Genomic DNA, 12,733 nt, shown 5'->3' with positions numbered 1-12,733 from the left:
CTCTCCGGCAGCCAACATTCAATAAGCAGCACACAGGACCAGATAAATGGTCAGGATTCTATGCCTCTCGATCTCTCTACCAGAGGCCTGGGAGTTTGAGGGTTCCGCAAAGTATTTTACCTCTTCCTAACCATGCGCTCTTCTGGACCGAGAGCTCTGAGGTTGCTCTTGGGAGGTGTTGGAGTCATTTTTCTGGTTTCGGAGTCATCGCCCCAACTGCTTCTACCACCCCTGGGACCACTTTGGCCTTTATTTTCCACGTCCTCTCCTGCTTCTCCTTCAGGCCCTTATTCTCATCCTCCATCCTTCCGTTACTGTCACCTTATGTTGCTTTCACGACTGCTGTCTTCTGGTCCTTGCTCCTACCAGAATGTCTGGCTGATTGGCTGGATCTGGAAGTCCCAAAGGATCTTAGTCTTGTTGTTCTTAGTAATCTTCTGTGGAATCTCCCATGTAGCCCATACACTGTGCGTGTGTTCCTGTATACAATGTCAGCTCTTTGGTTGTGCTGTTCATAGTACGCTGTTCCTGCTTGGGTCTTACACTCGTGTAAGTGTTACGCCTTGGATGTCTCTGAAGCCTTTCTGCATAATCTGCATCTTGCATCCAGTCTAGTGTGGTAGACGCCCTACTTCCATAAATCTGATATTTAGGTTCTTATACTACTATTATCAGGGCCTTGATGCTGCTCTTAGTCCAGCCACTGATACAATGTCATATTCTAAAGGTAAAGGAAATTATTGAATAATAAAAAATAACCTTTCTTCATGCAATTTCTTTGCCTTATTAGAAGCAAATACATTTATATTTATGTATGAAGAGATCCCAGACTTTGGCTTCCCAACTGAAGTTCAGTCCTGAAGTTTATGCTTTTTATCTAAGAACATAAAATCCACCCACTATTCTATAGATGGTGTCTCCACCAATCTTTTCAACATGACTCTATTTTATTCCTTCTCTGAAAGTAATTTTGAAAGCATAGCAATATATTTGATGTAGAGCTTTCCTTAACGCTGCCTAATTAGTAGCACCTCAGCTTCAAAAGATCTTACAGAAAAGTCATGTTTTGCCTCAACATTTGTACTCACTTTTGCTTTAAAAAGCCTTTGAATTTTATTACTTCCAGCCTTGTTTTACTCTGTTTCACATCATTAATTCCGTACTAGGAGGATCTGTGTGTAACATGAGTATGAGATCAGAATTGAAGACAAAGTGATCCAAACACTGAAAGTTACTTTACAGAGGGCAGGGTTATTGACTGGGATCTGATTAGAAGAATATAAAGAGAGAGACTTTGGTGTCGTGGTTAAGGCTAGAAAGTGGGAGACCGTGAGTTCAAGTCTCACTTCAACCACAAAAATCAGCTGGGTGAATTTGGGCCAGTCACTTTCTCTCAGTCCAACTGACCTTAGGGTTGTTGTTGTGGGGATAATAGGAGGAAAGCATGATATAAGTAAATATTTGGGTGTACAAGTGTGCTATGCTATATTATTTCTGAATCTCAGAACACAGAGTCTCTCAGCTACCCACAATGCTGCTTGTTATTTTTTCAGATTGCGTCTGAAGACAGTTACTTCAGACCTTGGCCTGTGCAGGACCACAATTTCAGTGAAAAGAATAACAGGTCTGTTTTTCTCATAGCTAGTATTTTCACGTTGGGGCCTGAAACTGAGTTCAGACACTGTTAGTTCTATTTAAACAGTTGAAAGCATGCATTTATAAATGCACGGATGCATAAGCATGTATCAATATGTATGCATATATCTGCAGAAAGAATCATAAGTGTTCCTAATTAGAAATATATTGTTTGGTTTCCATAGTCTTTAAGAAATGGTGCACCATTACTGATTTTGTTTATACAATCTAGAGCAAGCACTACTCCTTTCACAAAGGAAAAATTAACATAACCTTTTGATCATACTCTACAAAAGTAATTTATATCAATGTTATGGCAGCTTCTGTGAGCTCACTCTTAAAAGAACAGATTTTTTTGGGATAAGGGACTAAAGCATCTAACCAAGACTGTAACCCAAGGAAATTGATTAAACCTTTCTGATACGTCAATTTTGTTTGAAAGTTTCCATTATGATCAAAGTCTTTCTTTTCTGTTGACTGTTTTTAGTGAAATCTTCATGCAGTTCTTAAATAATAGACTGACTGCTTTAGCCCATCACATCTGTCAGGGCTGAGTTTCTGCTTTGTCCCTGTAATTCTGAATTCTTGAACACGCTAATCTCGCAAGAAGAGCCCCTTTAATATTTATTAGAGATATCAAACCATTCCACAAAAATAATTCTTTTTAAAAATATAACTCAGTCTTAAAAAAAATATCTGTACATGAGAAGAGGTTTCCCCTCCTTTGATATTTGAGAGCACGGATATCATTTGCAGGATGCAACATGGAGTACTTCATGTGGAGGCTGCCCACCCAGCCCAGCTCAAGCCTTTCTCCTCTGCCTGCGTTCCACTTCCCAGAATCCCCTGCCGTCAGAAACGGATCCAAGAGTGAGCTGCAGCTGCCAAAAAAAGCCAACAGACACCTAAGCTGCATTAATATAGAGGGACTGAATCAAGATCAGGTGAAGTGTTAGCACCACTTTATAATACTCTGGTAAGACCACACTAGGAATATTGCAACCAGTTCTGGTTGAGACAGAGAGGAGCAACAAAGATGATTAGGGACTGGGTGCTAAAACATAGGAAGAACGGTTGCAGGAATTGGATGACAAGATAGCAATCTTCCAGTACTTGAGGGGCCGCCACTATTTTCTAATGCATCTGAAGGCCGGACTAGAAGCAATGGATGGGAATTAATCAAAGAGAAGCCCTACCTAGAAAAAAGGAGACATTTTCTGACAGTTAGAGCACATATTCTGTGGAATGGGTTGCCTTCAGAAGTTGTGGGTATTTCATTACTGGAGGTTTTTATAAAAAGAGCCTGGACGACCGTTTGTCTGAAATGGTATTTGTGGGTTTCCTGCTTCAATTGTTTTTATTATTTACCATCTTCAGCAGCTAACAATATCAGAAGAAGTTCATAATGGTATTTTCTATTTGCCTATCCTATAAAATCTAAGGGCCTGATGAAAATATGGACTTGAGAAGTTCTTAATCATGGTCAGGTGCTGTTAGGACAATTCACCAGAGGACAACTCACTGCAGCCATCTTACTGTGGCCATCAGGCCACAGGACAACTCACCTTCACATCACTATTGTCAATGCTCACTTACTCTCTTCTATACTCTCTTTGAATAAATCTTCATCCTTACAGACACTGGAATCCTCTGGTAGTTCAATATGTAAATGGACATCACTGAAAAGTAGTGTGGTTGCATTGATATGACATAACATTGTTTGAGGTGGGAGATGGCTTATTTGAGAATGCTGTATTCATATATGTTTTCTGAGATTTTTGTGGGTGTACACACACACACACACACACACACACACACACACACACACACACACTGATCTATTCAGGTCTTTTCCTGTGTAAGATTGAGATTGTCTTAGCAAAGATTGGCAATCTTGGCAATTGAGATTGTCTTGGTACCAATCATGATACAACCACACAACCAATCATTCCACTTACTGAAACAAAACCAGCCACGCACCCCCACCAAGATTTATAGAAAGACGGCAGCTCTGACAACTCTTTAAGCCAAAAACACCAGCCTGAAGAGGGCGAGTGAGACCCTGCCGAATTGTTGCCAAGACCATCTCAATCTTACACGGGAAAAGACCCGAATACAACAAGACCAGCATACCTACACCTGTGAAAATCATATATATATATTTTACGCGGGAGAAAACCCGAATAACTAGAGACCTACATACATACATACATACATACATACATACATACATACATACATATATATATGTAGAGCACAAATTATATATATATATATTTGTTATATTTGTGCTGATAAATAAATAAAGGGAGACTAGTATAGATCTATTTCAAGCTATTTAGCTCTCATCAGCTAGCCATACCCTAAATAGCTTGAAATAGATCTATACTAGTCTCCCTTTATTTATTTATCAGCACAAATATAACAAATGTAAGAAAAAGGCAACAGTAAAAAATATTGGGTTTCTGTCTGGATGGTCTCTTGTGACGAGCCTAATGACAGAGAGTGGAAGTGTGACCTTCCTCCCATATTTGGGCATACCAGGGGTTGTGACTTTAAGTATATACCTCCCACCCTGGCTGGCTGATAAGGAGTCGTTCTCTGTAGCTCAAATGGTTAACTCCCTGCCTGGGAGGCAATGGAGCACAGGTTCGATTCCCAAACTTGGGTATGGCTAGCTGATGAGAGCTAAATATTTATTTATCAGCATAAATATAACATATATATATATATATATATATATATATATATATATATATATGTATGTATGTATGTATGTATGTATGTATGTATGTATGTATACACATACATACATACATACATACACACACACACATAAATACATACATATATACACATACACACATTTATATATAATAAAGTATGTTTTCAATTATTGTAGCACAACAGCCTTATTAGTTAGAAGCAGGTTGTATATTTCTGATCATAAAACAAATGCTTTAGGAATTCTATTACCATGTTAATGCTTGCTTAGTAAACAGAAAGCACATATAATAGAAACTTGAAAGGTGCAATCATTTATATTCACTAAAAAGTAAATATTCAATCTGATAGAGTGTAGAACTAAATTGCTGATTTTAATCCCTTTTTTTTTCCTTTTCATTTAAAACAGTGATTCACTCTTTGGTCAAGCTATTCTGATACAATCTACTATAATGGCATTACTAAGAGAAGGTCACTGCAAAATGAATAAATATTTTGAAAGCAATGAAAAATTCCAGTGAAGACTTCTTCTGTCAGCTTTCAGTATTGGGCCTCAAATTTTGGCCTTCATGGTATTTTCATTGTCTCTACAGACTGCTAACAATGGAGAAAGAACTATAAACCATGAATTCAGAAAGCAATAAAGTGTGTAATTGTGCTCAAGAGGTCAAAATCTTTCTATTGCCGCTGTAGCTATGCTGGTTACACACTAAAAATAAGATACCAGGTGAATTTATTTTTTCAGTGACTATATTAAATATTGAAAAATGGTTCTCCTTTTAGTGCCCCAGTAGATATTGGATACTTAACGGTTCTGACTGTTTTCTCTTCATAGTTTATTCTTTAAAATGTTGACTGACTCATCCTATTTGCTGAACTTATTTATAAGTACACTCCCATATAGGCAGACTCTACATCTGGCATTACATTAACTGTTCATGAATAATATGATTTCTGGAGAGAAAAAAATTCCAATATTTAATTTATCATCTCTACTATTTATGACTGTGGTCCTGGGATTCTAGCATCCCACAGGAAGCATGAAGAGCTTCAGCCACTCCAGAAGAAAAGCTTCCTCCGTCACAGGTCTTACAGCACAAAAGGACTCAGCAGCCTAAATGCTGATTTGTAGGTCACTGCTGTGATATGAAGTTGTACCAAAAAAGAAAGACTGCTGAGTTGTGATCAATATATAGAGAAACAGTTGTTTCTTCAGTGAACTGAAGCCTTAGACTAAAATCCATACTGTAAGAGCTTCTAGGTTTTCTCTTCATGCTTTAATCTTGCCAAGTGGAAGCTCATAGTTCAGATTTCCTTCTTAACCCCCCCCCCCCTCTAACACACAGGATTTGAAGACTCTGCAGGATAACTGTAATTATAATGCCTTGAATAGCACATTGTCCTACCTTTTAATTAGTTAGCAATATATCAGTGGATCTTGTCAGATGTCTGCAAAACATAGCAAGTGTTTGGTGAAGACAAATTGTGAAAATGTATGTATAAAAAATGCACTGGCTAAATCTTCCTAAAGATGTTATAGAAACATACTCCTGGATCGAAACTTATAATTTCAATATATAAACAGGAAATTTCATTTTAAAAATGTTAAAAAAAGAACACCTAGCTATCTCTACATTCTTTTTGGTTCCTAGCACTTGAATTATCTATTCTGTATTCTCTGAATGTTTTCCTTGCAGTTATTTGATTTGGGGGAGGGGGAATATCAAAATATGAACTTTTTCATCTGTTGCTGGAAATACTAGGGTGCATTTGAAACATGTATGCTGGGTGACTGTTCCTGATAATGTTCATTCTGCCGTAGGACAGGATGGAAAATCTCCAATTCATCCCCAGCAAGATCAATTGACAAAAACTGTTTACCTCCTTAGTGTCTCTGCTTAACAGCTAAGTGAATTATAGGCACCAGAAGAAAATGTGGGTTGTGTTGCTGTAATTGTTGCTTTTCTTACATATATTGCTTATCTTATCCTTTAAATAATTTGGTTACCTTTGCATTTTGAATAATGACTCGGTTGAACAATTTAGTTGATTATTATTTACATAAATATATACATTAATAACAAAAACCTATTCTAGAAATATATTTTGCACTTTTCTGCTTCATTAACCTGTGTGGAACCTTTGAGGAAAAGCCCCGTTCATTTCAATGGAATTTGCTTCTTATTTGACATAGACGGCATAAGTCAAATGCACTTCTAACCCAGTTATAACCTACCTAGAGCATTTATCTTGTGCTTAATACATCCTTGTGTTTCTTACAGGGTAAGAAATGGACTTAGACCTCAACTCCTGGTGATTACACATTGTGTAGCCTTCCTTACAACCGTAGAAAGGTGATTTGCGCTTGTTTTCTTTCAGATAGGAGTTGTTTCTTTTTTTTTAAATTACCCAACTCATAGTCTTGGAATTTCCCAACTGCCCCCCTTCCAAGCATTACACAGGGTTGACCATGCTTAGCTTCAGAGATCAGGCAACCACAGCTACGTGCTGCCACCTGCTGATAAATCCTCAAATTGCATGGGATAACGGGTACAAAAGGGGATGCCTTTTATATAGGGAAACACTGTGGAATAATCCTCCACCCCACTTTATTCAACATCCTATTTTATTTTATGCTTTTTATTTAAAAATATAAGAAAATATACTGTTACCATAACCTTAATTACAAAAAATGTGTTGTTTTAGAAATTGAAATGTGATTTTCCTCCAAAACTTTTCTTTCCTTCCTGTTCGCTTACACTTCAAAATATATTATGAATACAAACTAAGATTCTAGTTTTGTTTGTATGTAATGGAAACCAATATAACAAATAAAAAAGTTGTCACATTTGGCCAGCAGAAGTGAAGTTATCCACAATCCTATTATCATATTATTTGCTTTCTTTTTTATGCTAGAAATGGATCAGGTTCTTGTTCTTGTATTTTTCAGTCTACTTTTGGAAATTCTCAGAAAGATATTATAGGCTTTATGTGTTTTCTAGCTCTGTACAAAATCAAGGTCTATAAACTGTAAAGAAACTTTTTTGGATTGTTAAAGCAGCTTCGTATTTTACTTTGCTCTTTTAGAGTCTAGCTCTGGTATGCAGTGAAAGCGTACTAAATATCTACCTAATTTGCAATGTATAACCAGTTTTTCCTTAGATTTACATCATGTTTTTTAACAGTAGGGTCTCCAACTCTTCCACAAATGCAGCCATTATAACACACTCTGTTTCCTCTTCACAGATTCAAAGAAGAATAATCTTTCTTTCTTTCTTTCTTTCTTTCTTTCTTTCTTTCTTTCTTTCTTTCTTTCTATCTTTCTATCTTTCTTTCTTTCTTTCTATCTATCTATCTATCTATCTATCTATCTATCTATCTAATTCTGCTTTATTCTCCTTCTTCTTCTGCTTCTTCTTTGTATTATCAAACATAATAGAATAAGCTTAGTTTTATCATTTAATGGCTTGCATGATTTGCTTATTTATTCAAAAAGAGAATGTTGATTTCTTAAGTGTGGGAGTTAGACTTCTTTTGATTACATCTATCAAACAACAATTTCCTAACATTCTTAGTAACAAATATTTCTGTCTAATATTTCCCTACACATTTATTAGGTTAAAAAGTATAATGAACTAGGACTATTCCAGCTCATCATATTTTTACTCATCATTTTAGCTTGTCTTTCCTTTCTGTAAACTAGGGCTGACAACTTTTCATTGTCATTAGCCCCTGATAGTTTGGGGGCCAGAGAGCAAGGATGCATAGTGCCTAAAGATGTGGACGGGTCCATGATTGAGTGCGGGGGGGGGGGAGTCAGGTGGGAGTCATGAGTCTGTATTTTTTTTAAGGAAATTGTGTTTTTAAAAAAACATGCCATAGCTTTCATGAACCTTGTTGTTTAAATGGTTCTGTCCCTTAAATCTATGCAAGATTTACATACAACTCTATTTCCTAATAGTATTTTTGAGAATTTGTCAAGATGCAAAGCAATTCATGAGGAAAAGGTACGAAAACCTGCTTATTAAAAAAAAAAACTTCTAACTTTGAGGCTGGCATATCTGCCTCAAATTCCAGTTTAATGGAATTAGTTGGTGACTCTTTAGTTGGTCTGAGGATCCAGCCACCGGAGCTTCAAACTGAGGTGCAAAATAAACAAATGTCCTATGCAATCATCCAGTCCTCATTGATCTCAATGTTTTATGCATGAGAGGGAAGGATTAAAAGTGTCTGAAGGAGTTATTGTGAATGTTCTTTACTAAATTACAGTTTGCTTCATCATCCAATGGAAAGTGAAGTGGAGCCTTCTAGCTGACAAAGACAATAACAGTCACACTTAAAAAAAAAATAGCTGCTTACCGGAGGCGTGCTGAAAATGTAGAACGATGAGCCTTTCAGTGCCAGGAACTTGAATGTGTACAGCTGGGGGGAATCTTCTCCCTGGAGCCTCTCATTCACCCACCCCATATGTATCACCTTCAGTGGACAAAAACGTTTACGAATTAATTTCAATTTATTATGCCAGGGGTAAAATAAAACGATTCCTGTAGAGCATCTAGTCAATGATTTTCACGCATAGATCTATATGCGTTGTCCATAAGTTCTGATCATTTAACCCAGAACCAGCACCTTAAAGTTATTGTAGACATTATAGAAAAGAAATTACCCCAATTTTAAGGAATGTGCATTGTCCTACAATTATGGGGAACTGAACAACACAGAACAGCAAGACAAATTTGGGAGCAGAAATATATGTTGTAGCTACAGAACAAGCGAGGCCAAGATAGGGCACTTGTGCTTGTATGTTTTGCACATACAAGGACCTAGTTTTGTTATTTCTTTAATGAAGAACATTCGATGGGATCTTACAGATTTTTGTCCAATATTGGAATAATCAGAATATTGGATATTCAGCCAACACAATATATGTGCACACTTCAAACCCAAGAATAACTAAGGCAGAAGCTTATCCACCCCCAGACACAAACTGAGCAACACTCTATATGCAGTACAATGCAGTGAGCCATGTGCAGATCTATACATTGGGGAAACAAAATAATAACTCCATAAACGTACGGCACAACATGGGAAAACAAACTCATCAGGACAAGATTCAGCAGTCCACCTGCATTTAAAAGACAAAAGCCACTCTTTTGAAGAGAGCAAAATCCACATTTTGGACGGAGAGGACTGCTGGTTTGAAAAAGGGGTCGAAGAGGCCTTCCATGCCAAAATTGACTCTCTCAACAGAGGGGGAGGAATACAACACCATCTGTCTCCAGTCTACAACACAGTCCTTTCACAATCCCAAGAAGGCTCCACGCCCATTTGCCCATTTGTGACCCTGAGAACCCATATGAACCTCCAGGTACCCTCAATGACTCTCTAAAAAAATGCCAATGACCATCTGTCTGCAAGGAGTATAAAGCCTTCCATTCCTCGCCATCCTGAAGAAGCTTCTTGGATGAGTAGTGAAATGTCTTCAAAGAAAAACCAGAAAGCCCAGTTGCCTCTTGAAAAAGCACCTTTGGGACAACTAAGACTTGGATGCCTGAGAGTTTCAATAGACATTTTAGTCAAATATTCTTCAAATCAGCTGCCCACCCAAAAACACGGACAATTATGTGTTTTCAATGCCGAGAAGAATTGGCCACAAATCCATCACTTAAGTTCTTTACGCATATGAATTCAAATTCAAAAATCTTTTAGAATGTACAGAACTGGTTGATGAGAGCAGTCTTCATTATGAAGTAGACCAGACCAAGAAAGAGATTCTATGGAAGATTTAAAATTATTTTTTATTTAGATTGGCTATAGCGACATAATCTTGCAACTCTGATTGTGCTTCCCGTCCTCCCTCTTTTATATTCAAGTCTGCAATATTTTAGTAATCCTCCCCCATCCTTTAGACTTAAGCAATGTATCAATTTGGGTTGCTTTGATAATGGATCTTCCTCCTCTCATCAAGGTTGTTTTCTTTAGTCTCCCCGTGAGCAGCCATGTTCTCCATCCGTACTACACACACAGTCACAGCTTCTGTCACATCCCTTCGGTTCTGCATCGATAAAACAGATCTGAAGGCACAGTGAAGGTGGGTTGAATGAGTTTAGAGAGAACTATCCAAGGAACTGCGGCTATAGAAAAGTGCCCAGCTCTTCTTTATTATGGTCTGTATGATTCACACATTCAACTGAATCGCAACTTTCATAAAGTGATCCAGAGGAGCTGCCCTGAATTTCTTTCGGAATGTAGATTCAGTCTATAGTGCTGGATAAAGCTCTCTGAGTCCTTGGGGCCAATCAGCATAGCTCCAGCGAGGAGTGTCTGGTGTTGTCGATATTTTTGTGCAAGGGATATGGATCAAAAGAAGCACAACTGTTTGGCCAGCTCATAGCAAAGCTCGTCACTATTCATGGGGACAAGCATTTGGGGGAAAGACCACACTCTTTAGATAGAGTCTCTCAGGCCAGAAATACATATCAGTCCCAATTAAATGATGTTGCACAGCCTGACTACAGAAACAGTATTTAGAGAATGTAACAGTATTTCCAATGGCGTTGAAGGGCTGGGGAAAATATGAGCCATGATGATAATGTCTTCATTCAAGATGAAGGTTGACACCAACCTTGAAAAGAAAGAAGCATCCAGAGAAAGAATCTTTAGTCCCTATGAAAAATAGCCGTGAATCTCTTTGAAAGGCACATCCTCCTGCTTGACAACCTAACACAATCTTTGCTTCAGAGTTTAGTAGATGCATCAGTCTTATCAGAAGTTGTTGTATAACTTTGTTAGTGAGGAAGAAGGTCTTGATAGATATGAAATTTATGAAGCCGGATGACACAAGCTGCTTATCAGACCCCTGGCAGAAGATTCAGAAATGACGGAAAACAGCAAGGACCAAGCTGAAGAGGAGCCCAAAAGAACTTTATCAAGGCTGACTAGGCAGTTGCCTTGAGAAGTTACAGTTAAGCTAGGGAGGGCTGAATAGTCATCCATTAGGGTCGGCTAATGGGCAGTGCACCCCAAGTGCCTGAACTGATCAGAAGGGGGCACTATGCACAGGACCCATCAACCTTTACAAAAGGTCCCTGGGCACTCAAGTCTTAGGAGGGGCTCAGGTGCTGAGCCCGGGGCTTCTACGGGGGTTTGTGTTGCCTTCTAATTGGCCACTGCAGTTTTGCCTAGTCTTCTTTCTTTATGGCTTCTGGTTGTCATTTGTGTGGCAAAAGAGAAACTGACAGAATCAAAAGCACAGATATCCATTCTGGATTTTTGTGCTTTTGAGTCTCCTGCAGATCCAGGTCTACCAAAGCCAGAGGAAGACTTACCGTAGGTGCTAAAATGTAAACGTGTATCAATAGTACATTCCAGAGATATATAATTGCCACTAAATATATATTCATGTCAAGGAGTCTAAAATCCCAGCTCTTCCCAAACTTGTCCTGCAAATGTTGAAGGTTCGAAGCAAGTTTCTGTTGGATTTCTGGGGGGAAATCTAATTCCCCCAGACTTTTCCACATCTTAGAATATAATTTATTTCTGGCTTCTGGATGTCACGTATCTAAGTGACATGAAAGATCCTCCTAGTCCATGGGTCACTGATTCTAGAAATTGGCTAAATAAATACACATGTAAACACTTTGCACATTTTGTTATGTCAAACTGTGACCGGTAAAAAATGGAAAAGCTTCCATTCTTTTGTTTAGAAGTTTACATGTTGAAGCTTCAATATAATTTTGAGTTCACCCACCATTAAGAATAATTAAATGCCTTGAAAAGAGAGCAGTATAATTCCCCAAGAGGAATGCTCTCAACTACGGTGCTTTGTAGAAGAAGTTAGACTTCCTGGCATAACCTTATAGATATCACAGAAGTCACTGGATAATTTGGAATACAATTAACAAATAAGTCAATCTGCAAACTCTGGGAAGAATTACTAGAACATGAAAACTTTTTTATTATGGAAGTGAGATGGGTGGTACCTAAATTTAATAAATGAAAAAATAAAAATAGGCTATAGTGGAAAAAGGCAAAGTAGGAAAGTCCTTGCTTGCATATAAGAGACTATCTGGACTGGAAACAGTTAATCCACGGAACAAGAATCCAAGAATTCTAGTTAACAGTAGGAGAGATTAGTCATCAAGTATTTTAAATCTGATATTGATTAACAATGTGCTTGGAAGAAGTAATATTGGACATAAATACGCCAAGATTTCTATAGGTTTTTTCCCTTAGTAGCCATGTTTTCATTTTGAAGTTATCCAAACCACAGGATTCACATGCCTGCCTCCAGTTCTTGATGCAACGTAAGAGAACTCCAGCATCCTCTGCCCGCATATGTAGCTCTATTCTGCCTCAGAGAGGTACGACTTTG

General features: G+C 37.9%; 1 protein-coding gene across 4 annotated transcripts in view; it reads right to left on the bottom strand.

The window, feature by feature from the left end:
* SNTG2 (syntrophin gamma 2) overlaps positions 1–12,733 on the bottom strand; it is a 228,335-nt gene that overhangs the window by 37,958 nt on the left and 177,644 nt on the right. For all 4 annotated transcript variants that reach the window (XM_032213408.1, XM_032213409.1, XM_032213410.1 and 1 more), the window contains one exon: positions 8,719–8,835. In XM_032213408.1, coding sequence (XP_032069299.1) covers positions 8,719–8,835 — 117 coding nt within the window. The remainder of the gene's footprint in view (positions 1–8,718; positions 8,836–12,733) is intronic.

The sequence above is a fragment of the Thamnophis elegans genome, chromosome 3 (assembly GCF_009769535.1).
Source record: "Thamnophis elegans isolate rThaEle1 chromosome 3, rThaEle1.pri, whole genome shotgun sequence".
NCBI classification, from domain to species: Eukaryota; Metazoa; Chordata; class Lepidosauria; order Squamata; family Colubridae; genus Thamnophis; species Thamnophis elegans.
This window is presented reverse-complemented; position numbering and strand designations above follow the sequence as displayed.